The following is an 18,827-nucleotide window of genomic DNA, read 5'->3' as shown; positions in this document are numbered from 1 at the left end:
CAAGAAAGTGGAGAAATGAAACGTATGAGCAATGGGAGGGGAAGCAGAAGAGGGGTTGGGGAGATTGAGAGTAAAGTTTCTCCCATCCAAGGAGTTAAAGTTTCTGCTGACAATGAAGCAGCCAAATGATTCTTTTGCACTGTCAGTGCATTTGATGACTCCCACACACACAAGTTCCTTGAATGACCCCTTTAAGAACGACGGCAGAAATCTGTTGCTACAGAAAGAGTTCCAGAAATCTCATCGAATGCCAAGCTTTTGTCGTGAGAAAAAAAGAGGAGTTTGCAGAATGTGCCTCGATTATTTGAAAAGTATTTGCGGCTACGCAGAGATCTTCTTCAGGTTAAAAAAGAGCTCTGCGTAGCTCGAAAGCGTCTCTCCCTCACCAACAGAAGTTGCTCCAATAAAAGATATTACCTCACCCGCCTTGTCTCTTTCAAACTATTAACCTTTTTGTAAAGAGGGCCAGTGTATAAAAACTTTTCCCTTCCTGCACGACAGAGAGAGATACACATTTTGCAATTTGGAGTCACTGTACAGAAACCGCTCTTAAATGCGCAAAGTAAGCAAACCAAAAATTAGGCTTTTCTTGACTCTGTTAGTCATCTTGGGTGATATAATTATAAGAGGTTGAAAAAAGACAAGTGAGAGTTAAGTTAATAGTATCTCTATTAAATGGCTTTTCTGTTGCAGCATTAATGTGTATTTTATTCATTACTAAGCATAGCTTTCTTAAATTTGCTTGAATAAAGAGATGTTTTATTGCTCTCATTAACCGTCTCTACAAATGTTTTATTTAAGGTCCACATGTTGAAAAAATCCAAACAGAAGCAGAAAAAAACTGGAAGCTTGAAAGAGACCAGAACAGATAGTGTATCAATCACTGAAGTGGGACACTGAATTGAGCGGACCTTTACAGAACAAAAGCAACCCAGCTACTGTAGATGAAAGGAGCCTGCACTGTACGGCTTTGTGCAGGGGGTTGGTAAAGAAGGGTTCCGAATGAGCCTGCCCTTTATTCCATTGTATAGTACTGTGTTCTGCTTATTTTGTTAAATGATTGTGCCTCATTAGGTGGCTGACGCACACCTACTCATATACCACTAATTTCATTCGAAATGTTTGCCTTTGGTAGCCTTCCCTAAACCATTGCCCAGTTTTTGGTTTGTACCAGTAGATAACACAGATCTACCCTACGGAGCTCTTCACACTTGGTTTTGCAAAATTTTCATTTTGTTAAGAAATTTCTAGCCTCTTTCTTACATAATCTTCCATAGACAACTCATCGCAAGGTTCTGTTAAACTAACCCTGAACAACAGTCTTCCAACAAACAGAACTGTAGTTGTTGCATCTCTTTGCTGTTGTGCTGTGACCTTCTTGGGCAAGGCCAAACACCACAATCTGAGGCGTCGCTGTTTGAGACCATGTTACTCGAGATGAATAACCGTAATGATAATGATCCCAACGTGAAGAGCGCCGTGTACAGAGGAGAAAAATGGCGCTGAAACGCTCAAGTCAAAATGGCTAAGACAGTATCGTTTCAAGGTGGTTTACTTGGACAAAGTGGATGGGGACAAAAATATGTTTTAAACAGTTATGAAATGGTCTAGCCTCTTCCAGTCATCAAACACATCAAACAGTTCAGCAGCTATCTCTTAACTAAATGGAGGCAAAGTTTACCTCAGTAATATATGTAGACAACAAACTTCTTGGGCTCTTATTTTTCTCCCCTGCTGGGTGTTCTACCTTTGGTGACTCCATACTCCTCCACAGGTCCTCATCTGTCTTGTTTCAAATTAATTTTCTAAAAAAAAAGCCCTATGTGTAAATGTATTTTGACTATGACTTCCATACAAGCTCCAGAGAGTAGAAGAATGGGTACTAATTCTGGCAAAAAGCTGCTGAAAATGACTATTTCATTGACTATCAGTTCACTAAGGCTGCCTCTCTACAAGGGGTGCGATTCCCCGCCTACGCTAGCTCGATGAAAGCTAGCGTGAGTATACGTAGTAGTGGAGGCGTATCTAAACTTTACCACGTACAAACCAGCCTGAAATCGGCGGGCACATGCTCGGCACAGCTAAGCTACGTCTCTGCTGCCCGTGCTGCCATGGCTACACCACTATTTGTATCTGCACTGGCTCTCATTGAGCTACCGTGAGATGTGTACGCGAGCAGCGGATTCACGCCCCTGGCTTGGAGTGTAGACGTAGCCCACGATATGTGAACGTAGAGGCAGGCTAACGAAAATACACAATAGTTTAATTCTTTGAGTTTTTTCGGAGGCATAGTGTGTGTGCAGTAAGACTGTATGTCTGGCAACATGTATGTCATGTGCTGTAGAAAATGCTGTGGCTTCAGATGACTGAGTATTTAGCAGTAAAGTAACGAACGGCCTAACAGCATTCCCGCAACTGTTTAGCCACGGTTCTTTCTTGCAGGCTGCCAATGTAGGGTAGCATTTGGGGCATGGAGAAGGGGGGTAGGCCCAGATTCTCAATGCTATTTAGGTACCTAACGCGCATTGATTTCATTGGAAGTGGAGCCTGAACACATTTGAGGATCTGGGCCATAGTGACTGTATTGTAATGTAGCTGGACCAGTGTATGTTGTAAGCCCAGGCTAGGGCATGACCATCCTCCCAGAAAGGTGATCTGACTGCTTGTCCACCTGCTGCAGACTGATGGGTCAGGGTGTTTGAGAATGCTGCCCAGCCCCGGGGCTAATGTGCTGAAGGTCTGGTAGAACGCTACATCTGTTGTCCGCAGCCATTCCCGCATGGGCCTTTCTAAACACCCCTTCTCTTTGCATCCCTCTCAGCTCACCATGGTTCTCTGGTGATCTAAGTCAGGTGGAAATGAATGGGCTCAAATAGCAATGTGAAAAGATGTAGAACCATTGTGGTGGAAGGAATTTGTACAGTCCTACCCCACCCAGGGAAAGGGGACTAAGATCTTTCAGTGTTGTGTCTGGTAAGTCTTGACCAATGGAACTGCTCCCAGCTATGTCCTCGTGAACCAGAGTCCTATTAGCAGGCGACTAGGCGCACTTACCCTTGGCTGTAGAAAGAACTGATGAAATACATGACAGCCACCTCTGCTCGGGGGGCAGCAAATCAGAGAAAAACGGTGACCGCATTGGTAGCGTGGCTCAGTCACTCAAGCAGAGGCTCTGAAAAGACTCTTAACGTCGCTGCTTGTGGAATGGCCCGTCGAAGCCAGGTCCCACGTGAGGGCCACCTCCAGGATGGCATTCTGTCGACCGTAAAACGTGAAAAAGCCCAGCCTTTGTTTAGCAAGCAATTGATGCCGGTGTTCTTGCCAGCCATCCCCTTTTCACGGTCTCCTCAGCAAGTGGTGGCAAGTCGACACCTGCCGCGGTTGTTTTCTACCAGTGTTATAGACACCTTCTAGTCATGCTTCGGACGTAGCTAAGGTGTGGCAGCGGCTTTGATAATCAGCTTATTGCCACGGACGGAGCTGAAACTTCAGTGCAAATGCGGCTTGATCTAACAACAGTTTCTACCATCCGTCATCAAGAGATGTTTTTTACTCACTTATGGGACAGCTGCTCCTCTTCCCCATGTGTCCTTACCGTAAGAGCGCTACAGGACGCCATCCCCTCTTATTCAACATCAGAACAAGATCTCTGTTGAGAGTGAGATATCTGCATGCTGATGGTGCAGATCTTTCATGTGCATCTTCCCTCTTCAAACATAGCATCAGCTCCACTTCGGTGCTTGGAAATTGGTACGTGCATGAAAAGCAAGCAGCTTGAGTGTGGGCACTTCTGCTGATAGTGGGAGGAGGAAAGCATTGTATTTCAAGCTGTCTGCTCTCGCAGGGTGAAGTCAACGGACTAAGGAAATACATCACTGCTCATGGGCATCCAAGGCACAACAGTGGCCAGGAAAGCTGCTTTTAAACTTTACGTAGTTAAGAGATTTGATTCTGTTCTCTCTGATGCGGCCTAGCCATGGAGATGAATGTTTTTGTCATCTGCAGACTCTATCTGAGGTGACTGCAAAGAGCATGCAGAAACGGAAGCCTCTCTCCTCCACGGACCTCACCAGAGAGCCCATCTCACCAGTGCGCCATTCCTACGCTGGCTCCAATTGACACTCCGGATCTGTTTCATGCTGCTAGTCCTGACCTTCACAGATCATAAGGTGCTCAGTCCTGTCTCTCTCCCCCGCTGCCCCATTGCCGTGGCTGTTATCTGAAATAGTGTGGTTCACAATCCCGAAGGTGAAACTCTTTGGACAGCATATTTTAAGTGGAAGACGTTTTGGCTGTGGAATTGCCTGCCATCTGATTGGTATAAACGCCAGACTCTGTCCACACTTAGAGCACAGTGCAAGATCCATCTCTTTGTGCATACCTCCCATAGTCTGGTGCAATAGTGCTTTCCTGGCAGGCAGCCACCAGAGAGGACACTGATAGGGATAGAAGAAGTGGTGAGAAGCTTCGGACCCTTGCTCATGCAGAAATGAAGTCTGATGTATGTGGTATCTAGACAGTTTGGTGATTGGCTCGTTGGAAATGAAAATAGATACAGATTTTTAAAGCTTAATGTTTATGGCCTTTCTGTCTCTTAGTCTGGTTCTGAAATATCTTCTGTATGTTTTCAAGACGCAACAGATTTTTGGGCAAGTGGGATGGAAAAGTGAATATACACAGAATAAGCAAACCAATTGAAAAACGGAGACGAATTCTCTGAGGAACTATTTTTAAGCTGTTTCAATTTCAGGTATTTAAAAAGGCTCAGATGCTTAGGGAATTGTAGCGCTATAGTTTTGTTTTTATCAAAATTACACTTGCTGTGGGTGGGGATAGGGTTAATCACATACAGTCTTTGCATTCATATTAATTACTCGGAGGCTTCCCTGCAGAAAGGTGGCGTTGCTTATAAGTTACGTTAAACATGTGTAACAGCTGATAATTAGGTTTTATGTAAATCCAGTGAGATAATGCAATATAATTACATTTTGACGGTCTAATGCATGGTTCATACCATTATCAGCTCTGAGTGGAGAATGCTGTAAAACGTGATAATTATATAAACTTACCGTGGTCCCTCGGCCAGTGCTTAAAATAGCATTAACAAATTTGGAGCTAGAGTGGTTTAGAAAATGTGGCGCAGAGAGCTCAGAAACGATATTGGGAGGGAGGCTGAATCCTGGGGAGGCTGGGCCGTGCTTATGGGTGGTCCTTGTGGGCTCATAGGGAGACGTATACTGTGCTGTAGGCCCCTGTCTGATTACAGCCTCAGGGCACACTTGTATTGCCTGTCCGCTTCCTGCTTGGAACGTTGCATTTGGCCGCTATTTCCTGGCTTTCCATCCCTTGTCAGTAGGGGAGGAGAAGGGGGTCACTAAAAGTGCTATTCAGTATCTCAGCTTTCCAACCCAGATCCAATGCATGTTTAAGGTATACAGTCCTAGATACGTATGTTATTGAATAGTACAGGGTAAGGACAAAATGTCTGCTCTGAGTTTTAGCCATAACTTCACAATTTCTGGCTTTTATGGTTGTAACTTATTCCCTCAATGTTATTCCGACACTTATGGTTTGGTTTAGGGTAGTGTAAGCTTCTACTTAGTGATGCTTAATCTAAGTTGATCTTCGTGAACTCAGTGACTCATTTTGCCAAAAAACGATTAAGTTGTCTGGGCGAGTTGAACATCTGGTCACAGTATATCCTCGTGTGGATTTAGCTGGGTGACTAGGTTCTGATGTCATTTGCTTCTGATCCTTATTGATAACACACAAGTGGTCTGAGCCCCTTCTTGCCGGTCTGTGAGAGACACCGTCATCAAGATTCCCAACACAAACCTCATGGATCTAAGGAACCTGTTTTTTTCAACAAGATTCACTGGTTATAAAATCCAGCAATGAGTTTAGAATTCAGCATCAGCATATATTTTAGCTTTACCTCTGTATATCTTCCTGTAGATTTTAATCAGGCCCTGGATATTAAACTAAACCACAACTCTTCCTCTGTAATACATTTAATAAAAATCTAGGAAAACCTCTTAGTAGTCACAAGACTGTAAATAATGAATGAAACTCTTATGAATGGATATTTATTTCCTTCATATCCTATACAAGCTTATTGTGTAAGTGGCATTTTTTAAGAGTACCTTATCTACTCAATCCAGATCCTAACTATTGGATGAACGTTTGGATGGATGTGTTTATGCATGTATGTTGTTTACCCAGTCGCCCAGCCTATTGTTGTGTAAGTACAGTCATTGCTAAACATTGCCTAATGTCAAACAAAATTAAACCATTGTAGCAAATGTATATACCTGGGGTAAATTGTTGAAAATGGTAAGGTTTAACAACGATAAAGCTATAGCAGTGCAAATGCTTTAAAACGTACCATAGCATTGCCTGATACTTTGTGTATTTTGTGCAGTCTGTTTATCGTTCAGCTGAATATTTCTTTGAAAAGTGCAGTATTGCGACCTGGAAATAGACGTTTTTTCAATCTACAACACAGGCTGCTTTCCCACCGCCGCCACAGTGACTGTGTGCCTCTGCCATCCTCCGCTGGCGCCACCTTCATGTCCTTTGTTCTCAGCCCTTCTGCTGAAACTGATGACTAATTAGTGCCAATTCTGATGGTGCGGTTTGATCTGAACGCTTGTCCACTAGCAGCGGGTCTGAGACCACCCATTCATTTCCACGTACGTCCTTCAACAGCCACGAAATGCAAAGATCTTCAGTTACTACTGACCTGGCTCAGATTCAGATTGGGAACTTTGGCTCGTTTTCAAACCTAGATCCCAGATTGTGGGGGTTTCCATTATTTTCCAGACATTTTGCACTTAACAACTAAATGCAGAACAGACGTTGTTTAGCGTATGGCAGAACTGCCTTTTTGTGTTTGTAGTGTAAATAAGGAAAACCTTTTTGCAGACTTAAGATGCACTTTCAGGTTAAAATACAAAGAAGTCTGTAGAATGCCATTTAAAATGCTAGTTATTCTTGTAATTGTAACATTCCCTAGCATCCATTTCAGTGAAATTACTGTACTCTCGTTTAGTGCCCCATTAGGGAAGGAGAGGAGATTGTAACGTTTTTGCAATACATATTTATATCTAACTGACTGAAAGTTCATTTAAACTTTAAACCATTATAAATTGGCTGCTATTCTATGAATTAGGTTTAATAGACTAATTTTTATAATGCATGAGATTCATTTTAAATTTATTTATAATGTTAACAGGTAGTTAATTTGACACACGGGATGTGTGATAAGAAGTCCAACTGAAAAGGCCTTCACGTCTTTGACCTCTCTGTGCATTTGCACTGACCAATGTAAAGGCATTACATGGAATGCAGTGGTTTGAACACAACTTCTTAAAATGGTTTCTAAATGTATGATTAGACCAGCAGTTCCAATGTTTACAGATTGGTGACTATTGATTGTATGCACTCTGGTTCGCTTTTGACACAGTGCACTGTTTTACATTTTGGAACTATTGTTTTTACTTCCCGTGCCCAGGAGTGGAATCGTTGCCTTTTTAGTTTGGGCTCGTAAGTAACCCTTCGGAAATATGTAAGCGTGGATTTTCACTTTTCTGCTATGAACTGATAGAACCGACTCTGTGCTGATAAAAGTATTAGATTGAACATTTCTTCCGAAAGGACCAGTTTATTTTTGATAATGTATAAAATGGTTTTATAAACAATTAAGTGGTGTTGAAAAAGTTGGTCTGAGCTCTTGAAACAAGTGTATATCATGATTTAAAAATGTATTTCAAAGCAGATAAGCATTTTTTCTTTATAGCGCAGTGAAATGATCCTTTCACTGTTAGTTCTGTTCTGTGTTTAGCAACACCTTTGTAACGTGTTTCAGACATAATGCACTTAGCTTATCTATTAAGAGAACACTTATTCTCAGAAGATGTGGCTTCATTTATCTTCAATTTATGCCATATTGTGCTAATCACCTTGACCTTTTACGCTTCTCTTGTAGCAATTCACAATATAAATACCTGTTTAAGAGGCTTAACTTTCCATCTCTGAATTCCTACAGATGAAAGGACAAAAATTCCTCATTTGGGCACAAAATTGTGACAATTTTGGTTATTACCCTGTCTGCCTAAAGTGAATGTGCCATGCAGCCATCCTGTGCGTCCAAAGGCAGCTGTCTCTTGGGCCAAATATACACCAGTAAGGGATGCAGAATCCTGGATCGGGGAAATGCCGCTCTGGTGATTGCTCTCCTCCCTTTATGCTTTTAAATTTGCCAAATAGGGAGTAGCAAGAGGTGCCTAAGAAATTAGTCAGTATTAAAAGTGAGCAAATACAGGTGCTTGAAAAACCTAAACCTAACTCCTTGAAAGCAAAATCCTGCGAGGTCTGTGTCATAGAAGTAGTTGGCTCGTTTCCGCTTTTCAAAAGTGCAAAGAGAAAATTTTAAATCGGAAATGGCTGAGAGACAAACAGTAAGCTACCTTGGTGAAGCTGTAGATTGAGATGAAGGGCGAGGGCGGGGGCGGGAGGCAGGATTTGATACCTTGATATCAAAATCAGAGAAGCACAGATTGTTTTGTTAGCCATAGAAAAGTTTGATTATCCTCCTGTACGCAAAAGTTCTATTATGTGGTAAATTATCATTACCTGAGTAATTGTGTTATTTTCCATTGCCACCTAGTCCAAGCAGCCGATTTCACAGGACTAGCTCTTTAAATAAGTTGAACACGTTTTTTAAAAACAAGGTACTTCATGATGTCTTACGGAATTTCTTGTGAATGTTGTCACATGTTGGGCCACGTGGATTACACCGACAAGCTAAGCTAAACTGACCATTGAATAGTTCGGCTAGTGTGCAGTGCTGATTCTTTGTGCTTCTACCTGATAATTCTTCGAAACAGTTTGTTGACAGTGTAGCTATTAATGTGGTTGAATTCTATTTGTGTTGTGTGCCTCAAACTAATAAAGCATATCACACATCTTTACTTGTGGTTTGATCTTAAAAAAGGGTTTTCATGCTATAACTAGTTTCTAGTTTTCTGACTTGCAGACCACTGTGCTGGTAATCTCTATGAATTAATGTTCCTAAAATGTAGTAACTAAAAAACAAAAAAAAAGGTGGACTTTTCTTTTATATTTAAACATCAGTTTGTCCTCAGATTATGTTCTTAGAATAATTCTGTATATATTTTGCAATATGGTTTTGTGTGTAATTTTGACTGTACATTTTGCACTGATTGAAATTCTGTATTCTAAGTATAATTTGTGAGTACCAGAGATCTATAACTAGAATTTATGTCTGTGACAAATATAATTGGTAATTTCTGATACACCTTGGATGAGTCTGTGTGTGTTGGTTAACATTTTCTTGTTACAAATGGTGAAAGGGGTTTCTGCAAAGAGCAAACTTGCTTTGTTTCACTCATTCTCCAGACACTACTTGATTGAGCATTTTACAGTTCAAGTGTCCAAGAATACCTAGTGCTCAGCATAACACGAGAACGGCCATAGAGGGTCAGATCAATGGTCCATCTAGCCTAGTGTCCTGTCTACCAACAGTGGCCAGTGCCAGGTGCTTCAGCGGGAATGAACAGAACAGGCAAATATTGAGCGATCCATCCTCTGTCGTTCACTCCCAGCTTCTGGCCGTCAGAGGCTAGGGACACCTAGAGGATGGGGTTACATCCCTGAGCATCTTGGCTAAAAGCCATTGATGGACCTATCCTCCATGAACTTACCTAATGTGCCATTGTTATGGCTACTGTTTTCTGATGCTGCACTACTGGCTTCTTTCCTGAATTTCTGAAAAATAATCGCTCTCTTTTCTGTATTGCAGATCATGGTGTTTGATAGTTGATCACCTGAGTATTTAGCTAGTTTCCAATTTTTCTCTGCAACTTAGACATTGCTGTTTTGTTGTATTTTATCCTGCACCGTATCTCTTGCGCCAGCTTCTTAAAAATGTTTAGCTGCTTTTGTCTTTATTTGTTAGCACACTTGATGGTATTTGAGGTTTTCTTTTAACCTTGTGTTTTTCCCTTGTGGATAATTTTAACAATGGTCCAGATTTTCAAAGTTCGGTTCACACAATTGCTTTAGGTAGTTACACTCAGCTTGAAAAATCTTGTACCGTATTTTCAAACTCATCCCTTTTGTTGACACAAGATTAAGTGATGCTTCTTTTTGGAAGGAGTTTTTACTTGCATATTATGGTGTATCCCCAGTTTTGATCATACTTTTTACACGTAAGATAACGTGTGTCCAGAACCTCATTGAATCTGAAGGTCCATGAGATCATTGGTGGTTGTAGTAGTTTAAGTCAATTTTAGAATCTTAAACCTTTGACAAATGACTCTCAAGTGGGAGAACTAAGGTTGGGGGTGGAGGGAGGGAATATCAAGACAGCATTACTGTAGTTGCATATGGCTTTGTTTTTGGCTATTGATTTATTTGCAAGATAAAATATTTATCACTTAGAACATATTGATAGACTTTGCTGTCTAGTTTATTTGGCCATTTAGGATTGCTGCCCTCTTGCCTTCAGACTTAATTAGAGCAATACCCCAATATATAGATTCTTCACACAATTATAGCTTGCAGCACTTGCGATGCTGCCGCTGCAGATTTTTCAGTTTTAAACGTTTCCACGGTTCTACCACGTTTGATTTGGTGACATGTAAATCCTTCATTGTTTTAAAGGTCTTGCACTTCAAAATGACAAGACCTTAAAACCTTGGATTGACAATATTTTCTATAGATACTTCCTCATGACTAGGGCCCTGCCAAATTCATGGTCCATTTTGGTCATTTTCACGCTCATAGGATTTTAAAAATCGTAAATTTCATGTTTTCAGCTATTTAAATCTGAAATGTCACGGTGTCGTAATTGCAGGGGTCCTGATCCGTAAAGGAGTTGTTGGGGGCGGGTCGCAAGGTTATCGTAGAGGGTGTTGCGGTACTGCTACCCTTACTTCTCTGCTGCTGCTGGCGGCGGTGCTGCCTTCAGAGCCGGGCAGCTGGAGAGCGGCGGCTGCTGGCTGGGAACCCAGATCTGAAGGCAGAGCCGCCACCAGCAGCAGCACAGAGGTAAGGATGGCCTGGTATGGTATTGCCCCCTTACTTCTGCGCTGCTGCCTGCAGAGCTGAGCTCTCAGTCAGCAGCCACCACTCTCCGGCCGCCCAGCTCTGAAGGCCGCAGTGCAGAATTAAGGATGGCACGGTATAGTATTGCCACCCTTACTTCTGTGCTGCTGCTGGCGGGGTGCCGCCTTCAGAGCTGGGCGCCCAGCCAATCACTGTCGCTCTCTGGCCACCCAGCTCTGAAGGCAGCACAGAAGTAAGGGTGGCAACACCACAACCCCCCTAAAATAACCTTGTGACCCCCTGCAACTCCCTTTTGGGTCAAGACCCCCAATTTGAGAAACACTGGTCTCCCCCATGAAATCTGTATAGTACAGGGTAAAAGCACACAAAAGTCCAGATTTCACGGTCCGTGACGCGTTTTTCATGGCCTTGAATTTGTAGACAATGCTATTATGTATCAAAATATGTCAAGGTTTGTTATGAAAGCTTGTAATGTCCTGAACTTGCTGGTCATTAGGAGATGTGTGTACAGGTTTTGGGTGTGCAGGGATGTGTGTGTAGAGCATTGTCATTGTAACTACAGTGCAACTGCACCATCCCCTCACAGCAGCGGGGGAGACAATCAGGCAGGACAGTGTTTCCCTAGCATTTAACATTGTCCAGCCAGGACATGACAATGTTGGACCATCACAGTTAATGGACAAACATTGAAACAACTTGAACTGGAAAACAAACCCCCTGCGTGGAAAACGTTCTGCTCTGTGTAACCATGAATTGCCAGAGTCTGAGAAAAAGGGGGAAAAACCCTCTTAACGGGGAAGGGATTTGAAAGGTATCCAGAAACTGAGGGCCAGCATCTCAGTGGGGTGCTCTCCGTGAAACACTGGATTCTCTTTAGGGAAACGGGCATGCTGGGAACAACCTGTCCAAAGGCAATAGGTCACTTGTATTAGACAAGGGAATTTAGCTAATGGGGACGTATAAAGCCTGAGCTCGTGTCGTTGTTTATTTTCTGTGCACCTCGCCTGTGTTTGCTTTTCCTTGTTGTTTCATCTTCGAATCAATGATTTTGTTTTGTTCATATGCACCTCAAGCAGCTCCTCTGTTGTGCAAACTGGAGTGCGGGCACCAAAGTGAACTGCTAACCTGGGATGGGTTTCACACCTTTGGCGGTGACGAACCAGAGGGAAAAGTCAGTGTCTGGTAGTGAGGAACACGGGGAGCTGGATTTGGGGGCACTTGGGACTGGAAGGGATTGTTGAGCTCACCCTGCAAGAAGTAACAAGGCTGGTGGAAGTCCTGCTTGCAGGGTGGGTACTGGTGTCAGAGCACTGAACCACAGCAGCACGGCTTTAAGACATCCAAGATGGTGACAGAATCCCTCACTGGCCAGGGTGATCCCCAAAACGTTATTTCGGAGCAATAGGTAAATAAATAACAGGGAAAAGGCAGTTCGCATTGACTAGGAACTACTACTCATAGAGTGTATGAAGTGAAGGGAATTGTGCCAGGCTTTGTGCCACAGACTGGGGTGTGGGCAGTCCGGCCTACTGGTTAGAACAACAGCAATCCATCCTAGTGGTCGGAGTTGGAATCGAGAGCGAGGAGTCAGAGCCGGTGTCAGGAACCCGGAGTCAGAAACAAAGTAGGGATCAAGCGGACTGAAGCAAGGCTGGGAAGAAGCCAGGGAAAGGTGCAATCACAGCATTGGGCAATCACTGGCCAAGTGCTACTGCTGGACTTAAGAGCAGTCGGGGCAATGCCGCTCAACCAATCCAGTGATCTGGCCAGTTAGGTCCTTCAGCAGGTTACTTGATCCCAGGCCCGCTGCAGGTCCTCAGGCCTGACACTTTGTTTTACAGAAAAATGACCACCCTTCAGTAGTTCTTTTAGCAGGGTGTGCTCCCTAGGAAGCTATGGGGACTGATGGCTTAGGTTTGCACCAATGTCCTGCTAACGGACCGTTGTGATGTCCAGAAAAACAATCACACGACCAACACCATGGCCCTGTCCCACATTTAGAATGTTGACACTTACCGTTTAAACAGGCCAAATGCATCCTTGATTGGCTTGGGTCACACTTTCACATCGGGAAGTTAGAAAGTGCAAAAGCCACCTGTCTGCTCTTGCTAGTCTTCTATAAAACACTCTACGGAAATCAAACTGACGCTTTCTGGCTCAGTCTAATGCAGGCCCACAGGCCGCAGTGTGACGGCTGATTCTGGATACACCGGCTAGCACGGCATTTCTCCCCACTGCCGCAACCAGTTGAAGTCAGGTGTCTACCTGGGATTAATTTGCCGTCATTTGAGAGACAGCCTGAAATGCATGTTTGGCACACTATACTCATTATACGTCTCTAGTGTAACAAAATTATTCTGATTAGTTCATTTTGTGCACCCTCACATGGATAAAATACATATAAGTGGTGCCAAAGTTGTCATTTTTACAAAGCCCCATTTATTATACTGGACAGTTTGCAGCGATACAAAACAATCACGTACCAAGAGCATTTTGATCAGGACTGAGGAATGGCTGACAAGTTTTAAGTCATACTTTATTAGGCATTTAGTGCCACAGTTGCAGAGTTGACAAACTAAAATCTGCTTGTCAGATAACTTCAGTCTGTTCTTCTGAAGCACTTTAAATTTATCTCCTTGAATCTTAATCTGTTATCTAAAGCCTCTACTTTAGACAATTCCTCCCCTTCATTCTGTGAATTTTAGAGTCTAATGGGAATGTAAGGCTTTGTCTAGGTTAGCACTTTTGTCGGCAACATTTTTGTCACGCGGGGGTGTGAAAAAACACCTCCCTGATGGACATAAGTTTCATCAACAAAAGCATGGATGTGGACAGTGGTATTTCACTGGGAGAGCGTCTCCCGCCGACGTAGCTACCACTGCTCATTGGGGGTGGTTTAATTATGCCAGCAGAAGAGGTGGGTCCTGCTGGCATAGAGCGGCTACACAGGAGACCTTACAGCGGCGTGGTTGCAGTGGTACAATTGTGCTGCTGTAAGATCTACAGTGTAGACAGAGCCTAATGGGTAGCTGTACAAACTAACAAATGGTGATCAACTAGTAAGAGAGATTGTGAAGGTGACCAGTGCGCCTGGTCCTCAACGAGTGTCAGTGTAGCCTAAATCCTCCAATGAATCTCAGGCTTGATCAGTTCACACACTGAACTACACTGGACTGCCTGAAGTGTGACCCTCACTCACACAGACTATAGCCCACCAGGGAGAAACTCAACTGCAGAGGCAGTCAGATTTCTCTTGACAGCACATGCCTTAAATTCAGGAAGGCAGGAGGAAAGACTGAGTTGCAAATGTGTTTGATCTAGTTTGCAGTGTACTGAGAGTGAAATAATTCACTCTTTTGAACAATTAGCTCCCTCCAGTAGGAGAAAGGGCTGTACACAATCTGCAGTGCTAAAACTCACTTAATTCTAAGTCCTGAAGGACCTCAAGTCCCTTCTTCCTGTAAGTGGACTGGAGAGCAGGACAAACTGATCCGAATAGTTGCAAGTGTCATTTACAGTAGCTTTTTACAAGCACCATCGCAGATGGCCTGTTAGCCCTGAAAGGCCATACGTGGGAACGAGTATCCCGACTTGGACAGTTTAACTCCTTGCCAAAGAACTGCACTGCAGTGTTGCTGTGGAGGTATCTTGGATACCAACCATTTTGCTTGCTGTTCGCTGCAGAGAAGTAGGAATCCGTTTTCTCTCCACCGCGGTCATTACAGTCATTTAGTTTATAAATCACAGATGACTCCTGGCTCCTCTGGACCCCTCCTCCCACGTCCTGGCAGCGTGGATCCAGCAGTCGCCTGGTTGCTATTGGCTGGGTTCCCCTTTGGCTGTTCTCTTACTCTTAATGAGGACCGTGCAGGGAGTTAATGCTGCTTGAAGCTAATCCTCTGCTCCTGCCCATCATTTTTACTCTGAGGATCACCTCTCCTGGTTGTGGGGAGAGCGAGGCGGGGTCTTAAAGGCAGCAGGCCCCCTTTCTATGCAGGTATGAGAACATCTGTGCATGGCTCTTGGGAGACAACCCAAACGTCATTTTAAGACACCCCTGCTGCCTCCTAGAAGGAATCTGAAATGGGTGTGGGTGTGTGTGTGTGTGTGTGTGTGTGTTACAGCCAACACACCACGTAGCTCGTTCCCAAGAGGCTGCAGTTTTACGGCAAGAGAAAGTTTTCCCAACCACTTCCTAGCAGTTTCCAAAGTGCAAATAGTGCCTGGGTTGTAGAATGCTATAATGGAGAGATGGCGGGGGGCAGGGACGGAGCCATTAGTGTCCCTTGGATAGCTACTTGTGGACTCGGTAGAACTGGTCAGGAATTGTCCACCAGAACAGGGTTGCAAATGCTGATTTGTCTAGCCCAAAATGTTTCACAGACACGTGGCAGGTTCAGTTAACATTCATCACAGCACAGGTGCAGTTTGGAATGAAACCTCCCTGGTTCCCTGCCAGCTCACCCGGCAGGCTGCTCGACATCCAGGGTCTGCAGCTCCAAGGCTGCACCAGAGTTGGGGACTGTAGGGCCTCCAAACTCCCTGCTGCTGGGCTGGGAGCTTGGTGGCCCTGAGACCCACGCCTGGGCTTAGGCTTGCGAGGCTTCCAGCTTCCTCCCTGGAGCTGGGAGCCCTAGAGTTGGGCTTGCAGGGTCCACGCCCTGCGGCCCCAGAAGTGCAGACCTTGCAAAGCCAGGGAGCTGCTGAGTAAAACTGACATGATTTCACAGCTGCTGGTTGGTGATGGGCAGCCGCGAAACATGTTAATTTCACTCAGCAGCTGACCAGGCCCAGGAGTATATTTCCTCTTGGAAACACCTCCTGTCCCTAGTCCCACAGCAAAAATGCCTAGGAATTTCCTCTCCCCTGGAAAGACTGAAAATTTTAAGTTTTGTTTCAAATTGGACTGAGTCCCGTGCTGGAAATGTCAATTTCCCACAGGTGGAGCTTTAGTCCTTGGGCCCCAATCATTCACGGCAGCACCTGCAGGTCTGTTACACCTCCCTGCACTAGCCCGGGACACTGTGCATTAGTCTAGGCCCCCGAGGGGTGAATCGCCCCCGTGTTACCATTACTGGCCTCCAGCAGGTTCCCACTGAGGATTGGCCTTTGCCCCTGCCTGGGGTTCTTAGGTGTGTCCTGGGCAGCACCTGCTGAGGGAAGGAGCTAAACCATCATTTTCCTGCCATGTCCAACAGTGCTAGTGCCTCACCTTTAACCTCACCCTCTCCTGGGCAGTGAGCACAGGCCTGCTCCAGGGTCAGCGGGTTCCTTTGCTTATTAAATTGTAACTATTAGAAATGGGTCAAGGGTTTGTGTAAAGGCAGAAGTAGCAACAGGCTAGAAATGAATTCCGCATCGCTGACCGTATGGCAGGTGAGTGGGTGGAGGGAGGGTGTTATAAAACCCAGTCTCTTAACCTGCGCTGGCTCTTAATCTCTCCTTCGGGGGTAGGGGTCAATTCTCCTTTACATTTGGTGCTTAAATATCAGGGCTTCCCCTTGCATGTCTACAGGTAAAGATGCTGCAGGTGATTTTTAGAAGCGTGTGCTGTGCCCACCATGGGGGCTTACAGAACATTGAACAAACCAGCACAGGCAAAGATAAAACCCACCTGCCCAGTTTTTACCACCCCCATCCCTTGATGAAAGGTCACCCCAGCCATCAGAATTGCCATACTGATCAGAACCGTGGTCCTTCGAAGCCAGTGTTCTGTCTCTAGCAGTGGGCAGCACCAGATACCTCAGAGGAAGATGCAGGGTAGGTACGGACAAACTGCCCCCCCCCCGCCCCGATTATCTCACCCCACCCTCTAGTACTTAAAAAATGGCCTTAACTCCTGAAACATGAGGTTTATCTCCATTGCAATACTTCAGCATTACTGTTGCAACTGAATATTCTTATCTCTGTAGATGTCCAATCCATCTTTGGTTCTTTTAATCACTTTAGCAAGATCCAAATAGCACAAATACCTCTCCCTTGAATCTTGTCCTAAAAGTCCAGCTCGGGCTCTGGTGGAGAACCGCAAGACCAGACAACGTTCCAGCCCCTCTGTCATCAAACTTGGAGTAGCACTTGTATTGTGGTAGCACCTATAAGATCCATACCAGGCTCAGGGCCCCAGCGTGCGAGCTGAATGCACAGGTGTGACGGGCCTTTTCCCACAGAGATTAGTCCGTTTTCCCCAGCGTGCTAGTGTACAGTTGTAAATAAGACATTTTAGGCTTCAGAAGCTGTTGCTTCAGTTCCAATTTTGTTGATTGAGGCGGCATTCGATGCTTCGGCACGGAGTCTCTTGTAGTCGGTGTGGAAGAAGATGACATAGAAGCAGGCTACAACACTGCATGCTCCAGCCATCACCAGTGTGGGAACTATAGACAAAGAAATAACCACATTAGAAAGTGAATGCCCACTTCAAACTCTTTCTGCTCTGGATCTAGGTGGTGGTTTTCCAGAAGAGATGCAGAATCAAGTCCTCAACTATATCCTCTAAAATCCTATGACACCAACAATATAGGAATGCTAAGTCACATATCTTGCTCAAATTTACAAGTGGGTAAGATTCTCCCTCCCATTTTCAGAAAGTCTTCACCTCCCCTGTCAACACTGTTGATACAGAAAGGTTTGTGCCTTCCACCCCAGAGACAGCTGCATTTCAGTAGTGGGTGAGTCATCCATACACACACACAATACAGTGCTTTGCGATTCTTCTGGATGTTGGCATATAATACACCATATTAAGGTGCTCTCCCTTCTAATTGGGACCTTCATAATTCTACCTCCCATGTATAGGTTCTGTACTATGTGAGAGCCTTTCAGTATAACTGCCTTTCCACAATGTGCTTATAGCATATTTTACAATGGGGAAAGCCTGGAAAATGTTCAAAATGCAATAGCCACATTTCAGATGATTTTAAACCTTGGACTGGACGCTAAACAACTCCCTGTTCTTATAACTCTTTTTTAAAGGTAATTTCCTAGTTCATTTTTAAGATGTAAAACATTCTATGCTGTGTGTAACATCCCCATCGTGAGGGTAATTAACCATTGGAACAACTTTCACCAAAGCCTCGACGTTTCGTTTGTGAAATCTGACAATATCCAATGCCTAATTCCCTTCCATTTGGAAATAACTTTTAAGATGGGGTGTTAAGATGTGGACCTAGCATATGCCTCCATCATCTCATGCCTTGCTCTGGAAGCATCACATGGGGAAGGTGCTAGTCATCTCCTGTACTGTATGTGGGGGTGGGGGGTGGACAACCGGGGTGAGGCATGATTCTTCCGACCACCACCAGGACCCAGCACTTGGTGCCAGTAACCCCACTTCCTCTCTCCCTAGGATAACTGCTTTCTTCTGTTACCTGCTAAGGCAATACGTTCGGTAGTTCCAGCAGCAGAATTTTGTGCTGAAGATTCCGGGGTCCAACTCTGCTCTCAGATTCAAGAGACCCCTGCGATCGGCTAGTCTGACTTCCTGCTGCCATAGAACTTCCACAAAATGATGAAGCTACTCGAGCGGAGCTTTTAGAAAAACATCCCGTCTTGATTCAAAAATTGCCAGTGAGAGAGAATCCACCATGACCCTCAGTAAGTTATTCCAGTGGTTATTTACCCTCCTGATGGGGCTGTTAGTGTGTGTTACAATCATGACTGGTGTGGAGAAAGTAAATAAGGAAGTGTTATTTACTCCTTCTCATAACACAAGAACTAGGGGTCACCAAAGGAAATTAATA

At 44.4% G+C, this 18,827-nt stretch overlaps 2 protein-coding genes across 3 annotated transcripts in view; one reads left to right on the top strand and one right to left on the bottom strand.

The window, feature by feature from the left end:
- DGKQ (diacylglycerol kinase theta) overlaps nt 1-9,319 on the top strand; it is a 98,490-nt gene extending 89,171 nt beyond the window's left edge. For both annotated transcript variants that reach the window (XM_034773314.1, XM_034773313.1), the window contains one exon: nt 802-9,319. In XM_034773314.1, coding sequence (XP_034629205.1) covers nt 802-900 — 99 coding nt within the window. In that variant the 3' untranslated portion in view covers nt 901-9,319. The remainder of the gene's footprint in view (nt 1-801) is intronic.
- Nucleotides 9,320-13,510: 4,191 nt separating this feature from the next.
- SLC49A3 (solute carrier family 49 member 3) overlaps nt 13,511-18,827 on the bottom strand; it is a 38,954-nt gene continuing 33,637 nt past the window's right edge. The window contains exon 10 of the mRNA XM_034774457.1: nt 13,511-17,462. Within this exon, the coding sequence (XP_034630348.1) occupies nt 17,311-17,462 (152 nt within the window). The 3' untranslated portion in view covers nt 13,511-17,310. The remainder of the gene's footprint in view (nt 17,463-18,827) is intronic.

The sequence above is a fragment of the Trachemys scripta genome, chromosome 6, assembly GCF_013100865.1.
Source record: "Trachemys scripta elegans isolate TJP31775 chromosome 6, CAS_Tse_1.0, whole genome shotgun sequence".
Classification (NCBI taxonomy): domain Eukaryota; kingdom Metazoa; phylum Chordata; order Testudines; family Emydidae; genus Trachemys; species Trachemys scripta.
The sequence above is the reverse complement of the archived record's forward strand: the minus strand, read 5'-3'. Positions and strand labels throughout refer to the sequence as shown.